The 19,035-nt window shown below is 50.0% G+C and overlaps 2 protein-coding genes across 2 annotated transcripts; one reads left to right on the top strand and one right to left on the bottom strand.

Moving 5' to 3' along the window:
• The first annotated feature begins 3,536 nt into the window (after positions 1 to 3,536).
• Positions 3,537 to 5,324, top strand: LOC109744237 (protein CYTOKININ-RESPONSIVE GATA TRANSCRIPTION FACTOR 1). The gene is made up of 3 exons (XM_020303327.4): positions 3,537 to 3,900; positions 4,028 to 4,411; positions 4,574 to 5,324. The coding sequence occupies exons 1-3, from the start codon at positions 3,697 to 3,699 to the stop codon at positions 5,012 to 5,014; spliced, it is 1,029 nt and encodes a 342-aa protein (XP_020158916.1). The 5' UTR covers positions 3,537 to 3,696; the 3' UTR covers positions 5,015 to 5,324.
• A 7,659-nt stretch (positions 5,325 to 12,983) lies between these two features.
• Positions 12,984 to 13,836, bottom strand: LOC141025946 (uncharacterized). The gene is made up of 2 exons (XM_073501876.1): positions 13,655 to 13,836; positions 12,984 to 13,608 (listed from the first exon to the last, which is right to left on the bottom strand). The coding sequence occupies exons 1-2, from the start codon at positions 13,834 to 13,836 to the stop codon at positions 12,984 to 12,986; spliced, it is 807 nt and encodes a 268-aa protein (XP_073357977.1).
• Positions 13,837 to 19,035: the final 5,199 nt, after the last annotated feature.

Below are 19,035 nucleotides of genomic sequence, written 5' to 3'. Positions count from 1 at the left end.
GCTGGTTTTTTGGCTCCCTGGGCGGGGTTAGTGATGATTTAATCATCACAGACGGGCCACATGGCCAGCCAGTGACGCATAACACTTGATCGCCCGACCAATCAGTTATAACTATCAGCAGGGCACAAAGTAGAGGGATATCACGTAGGGCTAGTTCTTTGGCAGCTGGCTTCTAGAATAAGTTGGAACAAGCCGCTCCTTACCCAGCTTATTCTAGAAGCCTAACCAAATTTACCTTTTTAGAAGGCTACTAATTAAGACTTGTCTAGTAGGCTTATACTTGTTTTTGGTTGGGCTTCTAGAATAAGCTGGGACCCAGCTTATTCTAGAAGCCCCAAAAAGCCACCAAAAGAACTGGCCCTTACCGAGCAGTGCTTAGAGACCGACAAACTATGTTAAGTTCCAGCTGGCAGCTGTCTGTCATCCTACTGTATCACAAGTACTACTAGCAGTGCGGCCCTAGCTGCACCCAATATTACACATGCAATTCAAAATAAGCACATATAAACATTGCATTTTAAATATGTCATCACATACACATAGACATGCACATCTCATACAATGTCGTTCGCCAATACAATTTCATGTTCACATAACAAATATACACATATAATACATTCATTCTAGCTTCACAATTTCATGTTTACATAACTTTTGATTGCTCACATCGGGTACTTTTGAGTTACCTTGATTCATGAGGGTGTTTTTGGACAACTTGTCACCTTCGTATTGCTGCCAAACTTCCAGGAATGCTACTTTCTTAGTTGGCCTTTCAAATTTTGAACGCATCTGGAACTTGGCCCCATTGTCTGGAACTTTCGAGGACATTGTTTTGTCATCCAATATTCAGAACCTCTTCCTAAGAGAGAACCCCATTGGGGGGGGGAGTGATGTTTTGAGAAACCTTGCTAAGAGAAAACCCCTTCCTTACTTTGTGCTCAGATCCTCCCCGAGGGATATATAATTTAAGCGGGATTTGATTGGCCCTTGTCTACTGTCATGGCAACATCTTTGATCCTGCGATTAACATGACACAAGGATGAGGTGTGTTCCGATCAAATCTAACTTTATAGATGACTCTATGTACTGTGCACTCTCGCACTCAAAGATTCCAGGAAACAATTATAAACAAATTTGGAAATCGAAGATACCACGAAAAGTCAAAATTTTCATGTGGTATCTTCGTAGGGGAGTGTGCTACTAAAGACGACCTCATTCGCCGCAACTAGCAAGGAAGCAAGAAGTGTAGTTTTTGTACTCACGACGAGACAATCAAACACCTCTTCTTTCAATGTAAGTTTGTGTGTTCTATGTGCTAAGTCATTCAAATAGCGTCCAATTTGTATCTGCCTACAAATGTCACTAGCTTGATGGAATGCCAAATAAGTTTAAAACACTAACTAGGGTGGGAGAGTCTACCTTACTGTGGTGTTTTTGGCTATGTATAAATGATTTTTTAATGCAACAAAATCCAACTCTAATGGAGGTCATTTCTGATGTACGCATTGGCTTCGTATATATGTGGTCTCTACGTCGAATGAAGTACCAATCGGTATTCAAGGCGGTGTGTATGCGGTTAGAATGGGTGGACAGGGAGAAGGTTTTTACCCAACATGGGTGGCAGTATAATCTCCGGATCGGTCAACCTCCTCCCTCGACATAGCCATAGTTTCAGTCCCATATGACTTTGTTGTTGCTTATATGTTTGTATGTTGTTTTTTCGCTTTGTCAGACTAGTAGATTTTGTAGTGTACGTCCTTGCTATGCAGGGGCCGAGTGTTGCTCATCATGCTTTGTATCCCTCAAAAGCGCCCTTTATAAAGAACACTACACAAACATTGTGCTAATGTTCTCAAAATCATTAAAGAAAGCTACATGTATGGGCGGGTGTATTCTATGACTAGATATAATGTTCACTAGATATAATGTTCAAAATATATTTTGAGCATATAGAAAGGACTATAAAGTACATTGCAGAATTTAACTTGCAAGAATGTAAAGGAGTTAGAGGAATGGGTCCCAATTGCAAGATTTATCCCGAGGTTCAGATGGTTGGCACAATCATATGCCCCGTTGGATGAGGCTCTAACAGAAAGTTTTAAGGTCACAAAAGACCCCCACCAACATGATCCCACATAGGCCTCCTTGGTCTAGGACACAAAGTCCATAAATAATGACTTGGTGTGGATTTTCACATGAAGTAGGCGGTCTCCAACATTCGGAAACTTCTTGGCTCCTTCACAAATTGAAGGGTTTCGAGCAACACTAATCGTCTAGAAGGAGTTAACCCTCCAAGAGTAACAAGTCATTTGGAATGAACCCTTTGCCAAAGAACTACAAATAAGTGACTCAAGAACCTCTATTGATGAGATTTACTCACAAAAAAGGAGGAGGAGGAGGAGGAGGAGGAGAGTGAGATGTAGGGAGGGAGGGAGGGAGAGAGAGCACAAAGTATGGAAGGGGTTTTCTGGAATCTCTGACCACGAGAGTGCACAATACATAGAGTCATCTATAAATGACACATTTGAAGTTAGATTTGAGCGGAACATATCTCGTCCTTGTGTCGGGCTAATTGTGGGATAGAAGATGTTGCCATGACACTAGACAAGGGCCAATCATATCCTCCCTAAATGATATATGTGCTAGGCAGGAGCTGAGCACATGTGCAAGAATACCATTCTTATCGCCTATAAAACGGTACAAGCTGGATATTGTTCTCAGAGAGTGGCGTTCCCTAACCACTTATTCACCCAGAAACGTATCTCAGAGCCGTCATTTGTCGTGAAAGATCAAAAGCAGAAAATGTGCTTCTTTGCCGCCATCAGACCAACCCAAAATTTCAAATCCCCAGGCTTCCAATGCGCCTAAGATGAGAATCACTTTTCGCAGTGTTTACACTCGGCATATTTGCTTTGAAATGAGAAGCACTTTTAACATAGGGTAGTACAACACATTGACCCGACATATATGCTAGACAGGTATATATCATGGTTTTGATCAATGGGGATGTTGTCCTTGAACCCTTATCTAGCCAATAGCCGTCCGTTTTACCTTTGCAATTCAACAGCGTTGTCAATTCTATTGAAATCCTTTCTCACAGTACGTTTTTCTTGAGACTTCTCACAGCACATACTAAATAAAAAGACTAAATATTGCACTAGTTGGGGAGTGGGGCGCTGGGGGCACATGCTGCAGTTGCATGGGATCTTGGGTTGGGCTTGGGAACGAATGTTTGCATGCACAGTGTCCAATAATGTGTTTGTTCGACTTTTGCTTCCTCATCCCTTTAATTTCCTGTGCTGTGTCCCTGTGCTCATTTTCTTTCTCACTCTAGGAAAGGGATCGCAGACATCCTTCTAAGTCCCTCTATGTGCAAGCTAGAGAGAGAGAGAGAGAGAGAGAGAGAGAGAGAGAGAGAGAGAGAGAGAGAGAGAGAGAGAGGTGATAGCTTGATAGTAGCTCTTGGCTCCCTTAGCTCCCCTTTACAAAAAAAGGACGTGTCACTCTCCACTGTCCATGATCACTCTGGGCCACCGTAAATTGCCCCTCCAACTGCAGATCTCTACACACCTCTCCACCCCTAACTAGGCTGCGTCTCCCTTATATCCACCCTGATCTCTTCCACCTCTGCTCACAGTCCCTGCAGATAGCTTGAGGGCTAGAGATCTCTCCTTCTCGTTCCTCCTCTTCCCTCGGATGTCTACCATCTACATGAGCCAGCTATCTACTCTCCCTCTAATGGATGGAGATCAAGATCAAGGGCACTTTCAAGCCTTTCATCTACCCAAAGATCCTCCTGTCTTGTTCCCTTTCATGATCGACAACCCTGTGGAGCATCAAGGGCAAGGCTATGGAGACCAGCACTCGAGGCAGCAATTTTTTGGTGAATCTAATCAGCAGGTGAGGGGGTGTCACAACTAGCTGGCTACACAAATATATGTCAATATCGATGTGTTCCAACGTTTTTAGTACATGCAAGCTCTTCTTATAATCCTGCTCCCTGGCTTGCTTTTTCTTTCTCTTGTAGTTCAATGATCACATGATGATGAGCGGAGGATCTGCGGACGTCTTCGCCACATGCTCCCCGTTCGGACCTACCATCCAAAGCATCGGCAGTGACATGATCCAGAGATCCTCATACAATTCCTATGATTTCGAAGCCACACATGCCGGCGATGGATCGACCAGCCAGTGGGCATCCGCCAAATCGCCGGTGAAGATGAGGATCATGAGAAAGGCGCCAACGAATGATCACCAAGGAGGGACGGCGAGAAAGCCAAGGAGAAGGGCACAAGCACACCAAGGTGATGAGAGCCAGCAGCTGCAGCATCCCATGGGTGTTATCAGAGTGTGCTCAGACTGCAACACCACCAAGACTCCCTTGTGGAGGAGTGGTCCTTGTGGCCCCAAGGTGAAATATATTGCTAACTAGGCAAACTTCATGATCTATACCTGCACTGCACAATCTATGTACTTGCTTCATATCAACATGTCATATAACACACAGTAGTACAGATTGCTACACACTTATTTATTTAACTGTACCTTTTTCATGCGTCTATGGTTCATGCAGTCTCTTTGCAACGCATGCGGCATACGCCAAAGGAAGGCTCGCCGCGCCATGGCTGCAGCGGCGGCCACTGCCGCCACCAACGGTGGGGTGGCGTCTGCTTCCAGTGGCGGTGTGGCGGTGGGGGCCGCGCAGGCAAGCGACGCATCACAAGCAGTGAAGGCAACAAAGAAGGAGAAGAGGGCTGCGGATCTCGACCGGTCCCTGCCGTTCAAGAAGAGGTGCAAGATGGTTGATCATCCTACCGTTACCACCACCAAGGCCGTGGCTGTCGACGCCACTCCGAAGGATCAAGATCACGTTGTGGCCGAGGACGGCGCCATGGTGGAGAGACTGAGCAAAGCCGATCCGCCGGCAGCGTTCACTCACGGCTTCATGCGCGACGAGATCACCGATGCCGCCATGCTGCTCATGACCCTATCCTGCGGTCTTGTTCGCAGCTAGTACTAGCTAGTAGACACTAGACACTGATGAATGCAAGTTGATTTGCATATCATGAGTATATTAGTCTTGTTATATTTTCTGTATCTTGTGATCTTGTTGTTTTGTGTTGTTTAGGAGATCGGTCGATCGGGGCGTACGGATAGAGGCAGAAGAGAGAGAGAGAGAGAGAGAGAGAGAGAGAGAGAGAGAGAGAGAGAGGAGGGTGATCACATGTCTAGGGTAATAAGCGAAGCTCGATAGTAGTTAGTATATGCAGTAACCCAGATTTGCTATGAGGGTGAGTTTTTCTTTTACAGTTTCCTTTCCTTTCTTTGCTCTGCTGCGGTTAATTATCTAAACCAGTATAAATTGTGTTCATCCTCTGTAGTACAAAATGTAATAAAACATATTTCCGTAAGATCTTCGTTTTTCCTTTGGAGCTGATAATGCAGAAGAAACTACGGTGCATCATATTGGATGTGCTTCATATATGTGACATATCGTTAGTACTCCCTCATATGCATCATATTGGCTGTCACAGTGTCAAAAAATGTCGATCCTCCTAATTGTGTATTGTCACTACTCTCTCATCGATCGTTATGGCTATGCATCCATCGATCGATGAGGGAGAAGAAACTACTGCGCACCATATTGACTGGTATATTATAACATATGCAAGCTAATTGTGTATAGTTATCTACTTTTTGTCAGGTATGCTCATACTACTTTTCACCTTTTTCGGACACAGACATTCTACCTCATGGCTATGCATGCATGCATGTGGGACAAATGAACCCCTTGATGTTTGGAGATCCGTGTCCTGCAACTTGTTACAGAACTACTACAAGGCACGGTATGTAAATTTTTGGCCGTTTTATTTATCAAAAAAGGCTTCCGCCCCGCTTTATATATAAAGCATAGATCAACATCATCCGGTACAAACGCACGCCACCACAACACACGCACACATCCAAGTCATGATACATAGACGTTGAGCGCAACAACACCACCCCTAGCACTATTTGAAAAGACAAAGCCGCATACGACGACATGTGGGCTTCAATACGGCGCCTTCAGAAAGGATACGACACCAGAGCGCCGCCCCAGCCCGATTCGAGGATCAGAGTTTCCCCTGAAGCCGCACGAATGACAGTGAGAGCCATGACGACGCCTTCAAGAAGGGAACAAGCTTCGCCGTCGCTGGTCCGTCCGAAAATAGAACAGGTTTTCATCCCGGACAACACTCACCGCCACCGATCGCCACACCCCGACTACCATGCTGCCCACACGGCCATGGCCACCGGGCAGCACCAAGCCACGGCCTCGGCCCAAGAGCACCGCTCAACCACCACCCCAGGGCCGCCGCCCCGGCATCCAAGACCTAGACACCATCTCACCCGAGATCCGCCGCTACCCCGACCAAAGAGACGAGCGGAAAGATACCGACTTTCCCACCCCTGGACATCCCCCAGCGCCGAGACCTCATAGTGTAACGCCCACGATGCGGCTATATCTCCCACGTGTCGAGACACGACTTAGAGGCATAACCGCATTGTGGTTTTGTCGCAAGAAGGGTCATCTTCACACAACCCCATGTAATGAACAAGAATGGGATAACGAGAGTTGGCTTACAATCGCCACTTCACACAATACATAAATATAATTCATACATCATCCAAAATCCACACACAGACCGACTACAGTCAAATCCAAAAGAAAATAAGATAACCCCAAATGCTAGATCCCCGATCGTCCAACTGGGCTCCACTACTGATCATCAGGAAAAGACACATAGTAACGACCACGTTCCTCATCGAACTCCCACTTGAGCTCGGTTGCGTCATCTGCACTGGCATCGTCGGCACCTGCAACTGTTTTGGTAGAATCTGTGAGTCACGAGGACTCAGCAATCTCACACCCGCGAGATCAAGACTATTTAAGCTTATAGGAAAAGGATGGTGTAATGAGGTGGAGCTGCAGCAGGCACTAAGCATATATGGTGGCTAACATACGCAAATGAGAGCGAGAAGAGAAGCAACGCAACGGTCGCGAAGCTAGAAATGATCAAGAAGTGATCCTAAAACTACTTACGTTCATGCATAACACAAACCGTGTTTACTTCCCGGACTCCGCAGAGAAGAGACCATCACGGCTACACACACGGTTGATGTATTTTAATTAAGTCAAGTGACAAGTTCTCTACAACCGGACATTAACAAATTCTCATCTGCCTCATAACCGCGGGCACGGCTTTCGAAAGATAATACCCTGCAGGGGTGTCCCAACTTAGCCCATCATAAGCTCTCATGGTCAACGAAGGATAAACCTTCTCCCAGGAAGACCCGACCAGTCTCGGAATCCCGGTTTACAAGACATTTCGACAATGGTAAAACAAGACCAGCAAAGCCGCCCGATGTGCCGACAAATCCCGATAGGAGCTGCACATATCTCGTTCTCAGGGCACACCGGATAAGTCAAGCTACGAGTAAAACCAGGCCTCGAGTTTCCCCGAGGTGGCCCCGCAGGCTGCTCGGTTCGGACCAACACTCGAAGGAGCACTGGCCCGGGGGGGGAGGGGGGGGGTAAATAAAGATGACCCTCGGGCTCGCGAAAACCCAAGGGAAAAGGCTTAGGTGGCAAATGGTAAAACCAAGGTTGGGCCTTGCTGGAGGAGTTTTATTCAAGGCGAACTGTCAAGGGGGTCCCATAAATCACCCAACTGCATAAGGAACGCAAACTCAAGGAACATAATACCGGTATGACGGAAACTAGGGCAGCAAGAGTGGAACAAAACACCAGGCATAAGGCCGAGCCTTCCACCCTTTACCAAATATATAGATGCATTAATTAAAAAAGAGATATTGTGATATTCCAAAATATCCATGTTCCAACATGGAACCAACTTCAACTTCACCTGCAACTAGCAACGCTATAAGAAGGGCTGAGCAAAAGCGGTAACTTAGCCAAACCACGGTTTGCTAGAAAAGGATGGTTAGAGGTTTGACATGGCAAATATGGGAGGCATGATATAGCAAGTGGTAGGTAGCGCGGCATGGCAATAGAACGAACAACTAGCAAAGTAAAGATAGAAGTGATTTCGAGGGTATGGTCATCTTGCCTGCAAGGTTCTCAGAGTTGTCGAAAGCTTGATCCTCGTAAGCGTACTCAACAGGTTCCTCGTTCACGAACTCGTCTCCTGGCTCTACCCACAGCAAGAACACAAGCAATGGAACCACAATCAATCGCGGGAAAAGCACAAACAACATGATGCAAAACATGTATGATATGCGAGATGTGATATGCGATGCATATGCCTGCTCCGGAAGACAAATGATGAACAAGGCAGTAACTTGGCAAACCAAGTATGCCACTGGAAATATGAGATGATTTCGGTCGAAATCGATATAAAGATCACCGGAAACGGATACACGGTTTGCAAATGGCAAGCAAAACAAGAATGACACGATTCTGCGATTAACAGCATGATAGCACTTAGAATACATCAAGTAACAATGCTACAGCGCCCCAACATAGCGACAAAGCATATGGCAGTAATGTACAGGAGATGCTTGACAAAAGATGAACACTGAGCTATGGCTAGATCACAACATAACAGGTTCAAACAAGCAGGGCAAAAGTGCAAAAGATAACAGGTTCACAGACTTGGTGAAATTACTGGACATGGCAGAAACAGCATCAGGTAGCAATGTTCAGAGCAAGAAATCAACATGCTACAGGAACTGAACATAACAAAACAAGGCATGGAATGAATCTACTAAATGCATAGAACAAAAGTCCCTTACTGACCATAAGCCAAAAAGGATTAGAAGATATAATGGCACCCATGTAAAGATAGAAAGTTTCGTTAACAGGTTTCAGACTTAGCAGAAAACAGAGCATGGCAGAAACAGTAATATGAAGGCATCTTGGTCAGCTTGACTCACTCACCACAAAGCAATGTATGACAAAACAATCATACCTACAACAAGATGGCATGTTTATGAAGCTATCCATGGTAAGATCAAGTTCATAGAATGTATGAAACAACTACAACAAGCTTGGCAAAATTGAATATCATGTTAAGAATCTTCCAGGAATATTTTATAGCAAAAGTAGAGCAAGATTAAGACATGCTATGGCACTCCATAATTACAAACAGGGGCATGGATGGATAGAGCAGAACTATATCTACAAAACATCCTTACTGATCATCACCAAAAGGAGCATGGATCTCTCTGAAGCCACATGGATACATAGCAACAAACTAACAGCAGTCACAGACTTAGTAATAAGTCCCTGAAAACAGAAACATCACGAAGCCTAGTTTGCATGCTTGTGCTAGTCACCACAGAGATCACAAAAATACATGTCATATACCTCTGTAAAGATGGCATGGCATCAATCAAAACACATGTAGAGCTCATGCCCATAAGATGCACACATCAAATGCAACAAAAATAACAAATCCTCAAGTTCTGATAAGTAACAGCAGTTAACAGCATATAGCACTCTTGCACCAGAGATTTGGGCATCAATATAGACTCAAATGAGCATGGCATAATGGAATAAAATGAAGAGCATCTCGAGACGAACATTTTGATATATTACACGCACAAAACGGAGCTATATGCAGAGAGTTATGATGCGATGAAGTATGCAACAGAATGTAAAAATCACGGGACTTAGAGAAATTCAAGAGGGGGAGAAAGTCAACCCTACTGTATCCTGATCCGGATCGGTGCGGGCTCGAGCTCGGGCTCGCCGCAGTGAGCTCGGGAGAGGGAGGAGGGAGAGGCCGGCCGGCCGGAGGGAGAAGAGGAGCTCGCCGGGGCTCGGGCTCCGGTGCGGGACGGGCGGCGGCGCGGGGGACGGCGCCGGCGCGGGCGGGCGGCGGAGGCGGTGGCCGGCGACGAGGAAGAGGGCGGCGCGGGCACGGGCCGACGGGGAAGGCGGCGCGGCGAGGCGCGGGCTCGGGCGCAGGGGCGATTGGGCGCGAGGCAGAGGAGGCGCGGGCCGGGAGGGCCCCGCACGGGCCTCGGCGGGCCGACGGCGATGTGGGCGCGGGGCGCCACGTGGCAGGCTGGGAGTGGCCGGGCGCGGCGGCTGGTGCGTCCGGCGGCGGCAGACGCGTCCGGTGGCGGCGGGGTGATTTGATCTAGGGTTAGGGTGGTTTTTTCCCGAGATTTTGGAGGGGGAGGTATTTTTATAGGTAGAGGGGGTTAGGAGACTCCAAATGGAGCACGGTTTTCGCCCACACGATCGTGATCGAACGACCTAGAGCATGGAGGTGACTTAGAGAGGTTTTGGGCTGTTTGGAGGGGGGTTTTGCTGCAACACACAAAAGAGGCTTTCGCGGTTACCCGGTTAACCGTTGGAGCATCAAACGACCTCCAAATGGAACGAAACTTGACAGGTGGTCTACCGGTGGTATACCAAGGCCACTTGATAAACGTCGGTCCATTCCGAGAACGTTTAACACCCACTCACGAAAAGAAACAAGAGGGACGCGCCGGTGCGCGTGGGAGTGCCGGATTGCAAAACAGACAACGGGGAAAATGCTCGGATGCATGAGACGAACACGTATGCAAATGAGATGCACATGATGACGTGATATGAGATGCATGACATGAAAAAAATGCAAAACGAAAAAAAAACAAAACCCGACCACGAAGGGAATATCATAACACATAGCCGAAAATGGCAAGAGTTGGAGTTACAAATATGGAAAGTTACATCCGGGGTGTTACACATAGGCCGGCCAAAATGGGCCTCCATCGACTCGTCCTGCCGCACCGGGCGCGGGATGAGCTCAATCCTGCTGCACCATGTGTGAGACGAGGTCGGTCCTGCTGCACCGTGCGCGAGACGAGCTTGGTCCGACGACACTGTGCACGAGACGAGGTCGGTCCCGCCGCACTGGGCTCGAGACGACCGATGGACCACAGCTGGGAGAGGGCCAGCCCTTCGACAGAAGTAGAGCCCGGATGATGAGGAGATGAAGCGAAGGTCGACACGGTCGGACCGCAGACGAGCCGACGCCGGAGTAGAGCCGGCCGTCGCCACGGGCAGAACCGCCAATCCACCGTGTAGCCGCCGCGCCGCCGGACGGCCGCCGCATGAACCATACAGCACCGCGGCCACCCACGGCCGGAGCAGCAACCACGCCGGGCCACTGTCCCAACCCGCGCCGCCCGCCAGATTCCAGCCGTGAGACCCGGCCGGGCACGCAATCACCAGAAGCCCCTGCACCGCCGCCACCATCCGCCTAACCGGGACTCCAGCCGCGCCCCGCGCTGCAAGCCGGCCCCCAGGCCGCAGATCCGGCCAGAGGCCGAGCCCCTCGCATCCACCAGCCCGCCGACGGCGCCCCTGTTGCCCGCACTGGCCGCACTAGAGCCGCCGCTACGGAAGAATAGCCCACGCAGCCCCCCCCCCCCCCCCCCCCCGCCCGATCTCGACGTCCACGACCCCGTCGCCGCGCCCCGCGTCAGCACGTCGCCGCCGCCCTACACCAGGTCCCGCACGCTCCAGTGTCGAGCGGGGGGGGGGGGGGGGGGGGGGGAAGCCCCGCCGCCACCCACGCCGGCCGGGCTTTGCCCGGCCAAAAGCCCAGCCATGCACCCAGGCGGCGGCGAGGAGAGGGAGGCCTAGGCCGGCGGCGGCTAGGGTTTGCCCTCCTGGTTGCCTGCGGGAGCAACGCGGGAGGAAGGAGCGTACCACAACTTTCAAAGTTGTGGCTTCTGGCCGTTTTATTTGACTGCACCAAATTACCTTCAACATGTATACACGCTCCACGACCCTCCTCTATTGAGCTGCAAGCCTGCAACGGCACAAGCATCCACATATGTAATTTCTCCGTTAAGAACAATAATGTCACTAATCCAAACTAATACTAGAAGATGGTCATGCATGATGATAAATTAAGACAGTTTCACAAAAAAAATGATGAACTGAGACCAACATCGAGGAAGTCACTAAATTTGTTACTAATATTGTCAGAAAGTATATCCATTATTTGAATCAAATATTGCCTCTAATCCTAGGCCGACATAATACCTCCAAATTTTAAATCAGATTGACCTAACAAATGATTACGTGTTATGGCTATATGTAAATAAAGGAGTTGGCCAGCTAATGGCTATATGCCGGTACGATGTCATCTAACTCCACCATCTATAATTGCTCTTTTTCAACCTTCTCTCTTTGTCTTTCCTCGTATTTATTCTATTTGTCTAGGAGCACATGTATAGCTAGGCTCTTACATAAGAGGCCTAGAAGTCCATTATTATTATTGTACTTGCTCTAAGGTTGGCTATTAGGCTAGTACTTTTTTCACTTTCTCTCTTTCTATTTTCTCTTATTTAATATTTTTACTGTTAGAACCGCTCTCTCACACGGATGGATGGAGGTAGAAGAAGGAGGAGCACAGAAGAAAACGGAGAAGGATACACTGGATTTCATTCGGCCGCACACGGCCCCGTTACACTATTCCAGAGCACCAACTGCCTCACTACAACCATGATTACAACGGGCTTTGTAGCCCTCGGCAGCGACGCAGCGCCTAAGCTTCTAACGCCCACACACGCACGAACTACTGGCTGCTGCATGCGATCCGCTCGGCCTCACGCAACGCACAAACACGCTGGACGCGGCTCGATCCATCTGATCGCAACGGCAACGGCCAACTGCATGGTGCATGCACAGCTCCTAGCTCCACGCCACATGCACGTCAAGCTAACTAACTCCAACACACGCACGCACACGGACTCACACACACGCACCTACGAACCTGACACGGCCACACACCGCCATACACACACATATGCCACACTTCTGCTGCATCCCGCCCGTCTCGTGCACACCCGACGCGCCCGACGAGCCCGACACCACCAGTGCGTGCAGCACGTCCCGCGCGCATCCGACGCGCCCGACGAGCCCGACCACACCATGCGACGTGGCTTATTCCAACACACATCCCCTAAGCCACGGCCTAGAGGAGTCCGTCGTCGTCGACGTTGGCACCGGCCAAGAGAGCCTGCTCCGCCGACGGTCCTTTCCGTAGCTGCAGGCACTCGCGCCGGAAGTGCCCGTGCTCCCCGCACTTGTAGCAGCGCCTGCGCCTGTTGCCGACGCTCCCCGACGCCATGCTGGGCCCGTCGTCGTCGTCCCGAGCACCGCCGTGTCGACGCACCCGTGCTGCCCACTGCGCCGCCGTCATGAGCAGCTGCTCACCCCCGCGCTCGCCGCCGTCTTGTCCACGGCGCCGAACCCGCTCGTCGAACGCACGCAGCCACCCGAGCGCTTCGTCGAACGCCATCGTCGTCACATCGTGGAACTGCTCGATGCCGGCGACGACGGGGAAGAGGCGATCCGGCACCGTATCCAGCAACTTCTTGACAAGTGTTGCGTTGCCCAGCGCCTCCCCGAGGTTGGCATACCTCGCCGCCATCGCCGCGAGCCTCCCGCCGTACACGTCGAGCTCCTCGCCATCCGCCATCTTCATCCAGTCGAATTCGCCGCGCAGCGTCCCCAGCCTCGCCACGCGGACCCGATCGGCACCGACAAACCTCACCTTCAGGGAGTCCCATACCTCCCTGGCGGTGAGCTTCGTCGACCTGCAGCAGCACATCCTCCGGCAACGCCCCGAGGAGCAACGCGCACTCCATCTTGTCCTTCTTGGCGTTCACCGCCGCGTCGCCCGGCGCCACCGCCTCCCATACGGTGTGGACGTCGAGGATCGCCTGCGCCTTGATGGCCCAGACCATGTAGTTGTCCGCGGTCAGCATCGGCATCGCCATCGTCGCCGATCCGCCCGCGCCGCCGCCGTGTGGGACGAGCGCCATGGTCGCCGGTGATCGCCCGAATCGAAGCTCTGTATATCAATTGTTGAAACCGCTCTCTCACACGGATGGATGGAGGTAGAAGAAGGAGGAGCACAGAAGAAAACGGAGAAGGATACACTGGATTTCACCGGCCGCACACGGCCCCGTTACACTATTCCAGAGCATCAACTGCCTCACTACAAACATGATTACAACCGGCTTTGTAGCCCTCGGCAGCGACGCAGCGCCCAAGCTTCTAACGCCCACAGACGCACGAACTACTGGCTGCTGCATGCGATCCGCTCGGCCTCACGCAACGCACAAACGCGCTGGACGCGGCTCGATCCATCTGATCGCAACGGCCAACTGCATGGTGCATGCACAGCTCCTAGCTCCACGCCACATGCACGTCAAGCTAACTAACTCCAACACACGCACGCACACGGACTCACACACACGCGCGCACCTACGAACCTGACACGGCCACACACCGCCATACACACACATACGCCACACTTCTGCTGCATCCCGCCCATCCTGCGCGCACCCGACGCGCCCGACGAGCCTGACACCACCAGTGCGTCCCACACGTCCCGCGCGCATCCGACGCGCCCGACGAGCCCGACCACACCACACGACGTGGCTTATTCCAACATTTACAGGCATGCATAGAGGTTGGCTCTTATATGAGAGCCCACTCCTTCTCTTTTTTCCTATCTCTATCTTTCACATACGCAAAAATAACATGAAGTGGGCTTATAGCTCACTGTTGAACTTGCTAGATCTTAGCACCATAAGCAAACGCATCTCATAACTTTGCTCTCACAAAAGACATTAAATGAGGGTTGTTTTAAATATAAAACGAAGATATAATGCACTGGGGACTACAATATCTAATCATCTATTTAATACTAGTAGATACAAACTTAAGATATAGTGCACTGGGACTATCATATAGTATGATACTAGTTTACGATACTAGCTCTTCAATGCATAGTGTCATGCACTAGTATTATATTGCCACTTAATTTATGCATTTGTAGAATGCCTAGAGAAAGTTGTGGCTATGATTAATCTCTTATTAACTTTCTCATTTGAGGTGCTATGATACACTATCATAATATGATACTAGAACCTCTCTCACATCATTAATTATAGTGCCAGATTATATTTTTACTTAGGCGACCATGCATTATACAGTTATGATACTCCCACTATGAGAGGTACATCATGAAATAAATGAATGAATCGAATAATTTTGTGCCTCAAACGTGATGCATCACACCCAGAATAAATGAATGAATCAAATAATTTTGTGCCTCAAACGTGATGCATCACACCCAAATAACTTGTGACTAGGACGTATAGCATGGACAAAGTGGTCATTTTACATGGGACAACAAGATCAGAGTTAGTTCAAAACTCCACGTGCATCAAGTTTGTCTATCATTGTTGAGAAGGATATTTTCCATGGAACTAGCATCTGAATGGACAATCTGTGATTGAGTCCGTGTAGCTCCACAGAGCATTCACTACCTAATTCTCATGAAACCACCTATGGCATTTTTGAAATCCATGCTGAGAATCAAATGTACCATATTTTTTTGGAATACTGAAGCAAAGAAAGAAAGAAAAGCAGTTGTCTGTAAATTTTTTTTATAAGAGTTAACACGGATTATCAAAAACCAAAAAATGAGGGGGGGGGGGGGTGTCGGTGTCAAAACCGGCGGATCTCGGGTAGGGGGTCCGCACGGATCTCGGGTAGGGGGTGTCGGTGTCAAAACCGGCGGATCTCGGGTAGGGGGTCCCGAACCGTGCGTCTAAGGCGGATGGTAATAGGAGGCGGGGGACACAATGTTTACCCAGGTTCGGCCCTCTGGATGGAGGTAATACCCTACTTCCTGCTTGATTGATCTTGATGATATGAATATTACAAGAGTTGATCTACCACGAGATCGTAGAGGCTAAACCCTAGGAGCTAGCCTATTATTATGATTGTTGTTGTCCTACGGACTAAACCCTCCGGTTTATATAGACATCGGAGGGGGCTAGGGTTACACAGAGTTGGTTACAAGGGAGGAGATCTACATATCCGAATTGCCAAGCTTGCCTTCCACGCAAAGGAGAGTCCCACCCGGACACGGGACGAAGTCTTCAATCTTGTATCTTCATAGTCCAACAGTCCGGCCAAAGTATATGGTCCGGCTGTCCGAGGACCCCCTAATCCAGGACTCCCTTAGTAGCCCCTGAACCAGGCTTCAATGACGATGAGTCCGGCGCGCAGATTGTCTTCGGCATTGCAAGGCGGGTTCCTCCCCCGAATACTCCATAGAAGATTTCGAACACAAGGATCGTGTCCGGCTCTGCAAAACAAATTCCATATACCATCGTAGAGAGTATAATATTTCCACGAATCTAATCTGCTGACAACTTTTCATAACGTGACATCCTGCCGTGGTCCGGCCATTACGAACTGTTCCTCCCAGATTGCCCCTACACGTGTTGCGAGGCGGTTTTATTGGCACGTCTTGTCGAAGCAGAGATCGTGTTCCCCTCATCACGGGATTCTCATCAATACGGGTATGGGTAACCCAATCGTGCCTGCTGGTATGACTCCTCGATTTTAGGCAAGTTCCAAACGGCCACGCGGAGGACGCTCGATATTCACCCTCTTTATAAAGGGGCCAAGGCCTGTCCTTTTCTTCTCGCGCTCAATCGAATCCTTCCCCCACCTCGAGTTCCAACACCCAAGGCTCGGGCTAAGTGCTTCGGACCTTCAACCATGTCCGGATCCAACCTTCAAGGCCGGTGGATGGCCTCCTCTGTCACAGAGGAGGACATCAAGAAGCTAAGAGAGGCCAGGTATCTGACCGCCGAAATCTCGCACAGGCTGCCTGCTCAAGGGCAGGTCATCCCCACTCCCGAACCCAACGAGAGTGTCGTATTTGTTTCCCACTTCCTCCGAGGGCTAGGCTTTAGTCTTGATCCCTTTGTTAGAGGGCTTATGTTCTATTACGGGCTCGATTTCCATGATTTGGCTCTGGATTCCATCCTTCACATCTCGTCGTTCATTGTCGTGTGTGAGGCCTTCCTCCGCATCACCCCACACTTCGGCTTATGGCTCAAGACCTTCAATGTGAAGCCAAAGATGATCGATGGGCGACACGCAGAATGCGGAGGTGCCATAATAAGCAAAGGCGCCGATGCTCCATGGCCACAGGGTTCCTTCCCGGAGATGTCCGACTTATGGCAGCGGGAGTGGTTTTACATCACAGCTCCCCGAAGTACTAAGTGGGTAGCTGCCCCCGCCTTCCGTTCGGGCCCCCCGCCACAATTGGCGTCATGGGTCAACAAGGGGCTGGACTGGGGGCCAGTTAATGACGTGCCGACATTGCAGAGTCGCATCCGAGATCTCCTCAAGAGAGATGTCAGCCTTGTCAAGGTAATGCAAGTCATGCTAGTTCGTTGGGTCCTGCCATGTCAACGTCGACCTCTCCATATGTGGGAGTTCAACCCGGAAGGACCGCGAACTATTCAACAATTCTTCGGCGTGACGCTCGAAGGGATGTATGGATTGTTCTTCGAATCACGAATAAAGTGTCCGGACACCACCGAGGATGCGGGTCTAAACTGCAATCGTCCAGGTACCCACGTAAGTATTTCCGCGGCCGAACATGCTGTCTTTTCATTTGTCCTAACATCATTCTGAACAATCGCTCTTTGACCAGGACTGGATAAAAAAGGCGAAGATGATCAGGTGTTCGGCCCCCCTTCCCGAAGGCTCACCGGATCCTGTACTAGCCAGGATGCTTGAGCATGCATCTTATCAAGTGCCATCAGAGGAAGACAAAGGGAGGAATAAAGAAGCCGAAAGCGGGCTTCACGCATTACTCATCCAAACCGGGGGAATTAGTGTCGCCGCGAAGGAGGATAATCGGGAAGAAGAATCTGAAATCCCTTCTACCCAAGGAAGGAAAAGGACCGCCCCTGAAGACTTGGAAACAAGGTTTTCCAAATGAGGGAAGAAACCTTCGCCAGGGGGCCCTGCCTCGGAGGGCATCCTTACCGCACAGTGCCCGCGAGGGGATCAACCCTCCACCGAGCTGTAAGTAAACAAGAGTACTTTTGGTAAATATATCCTGCTTCATCTCCGAGGACAATAACCGAGACGTATGTCTTGCAGTTCGGATCATAGCCCTTCTCGACAGAGTTCGTCTTCGGGGGATCTTCTTCCGGAGATGATGGAGAGCCAAACGCCTCCCCCCGTCTCCCCGCCTCATGAGGCAGACGACCCTGAGGTGTCGTCACGGAGGATTTCTCCTGATCTGCCAAGGCCGGAAGGTAATCCTTCGGCCACCCGAAGTCCGGAGTATTCGGCTCCCAAGGAGAGCAACAGAAAGAGTCCGGGACTGTCCGGTGCATGACCGGACGCACTGATGGGTCTTCTGGAGCAAGCGGCTATCTCAGAGGCTCATCGTACTTTAATGGGTACGGTGGTTGAGAGGATTTCATCCGCCAAAAGTGGGTTGCATGAAGCTTTTATGAGCCTGCAAAGAGGCTTTGAGGTACGCAAAGTAATATATATATATTTTGACGGTACCGCACACGCTAGGTGTGCCCTATGCAGATAGTAGCCCTTGAGACTCTGGTTGCTGTCCAAAGGCGGCAAACAGAGGATCATAGTCCCAGGTAATGATCACGCTGCTTTCATGTGCAGGCGGCTGAGGGTCCGGTGGCTGGCCGGACTGGTGAGTTTGCCGAACTGAAACGGCAACTTGATGCGGCAGATGCCGACATCGTGCTTGTAAACAAGCGGCTTGACGAGGCACAGGGTATGTATTCTCCGGTGGTCAACAGATATTAAGAGGAGCATGATGCTAGTATTTATCATATGTTGTGATTGCAGATGGAGCTGCCGCCGTGGAGACCCTTCGGGCAGAGCTTGCCCGAGCCAAGGAACAAGCCAAGAGAAGTGATGCGGCCGCCTTAAAGGCGGCCGAAGAGTTAAGAGCCGAACAAGCTGCTCATCGCCAGAGCGAAGAAAAAATAGCCAAGATGGCTGTTGAGCTGAAGGATGCCACCGACCGGTATGAGCTTCTTGAAAAGGAAAGCCAAGCGAAAGCGGCGGACCTGAAGAAAGCCATGGTAGCAGCCAAGGAAACCCACTCTAAAATCAGAGCGGCGAAGGAGGAGCTTCGTCAAGCCGGAAGTATCGCGGCT

Source organism: Aegilops tauschii, chromosome 6, assembly GCF_002575655.3.
Source record: "Aegilops tauschii subsp. strangulata cultivar AL8/78 chromosome 6, Aet v6.0, whole genome shotgun sequence".
Taxonomy (NCBI): domain Eukaryota; kingdom Viridiplantae; phylum Streptophyta; class Magnoliopsida; order Poales; family Poaceae; genus Aegilops; species Aegilops tauschii.
This window is presented reverse-complemented; position numbering and strand designations above follow the sequence as displayed.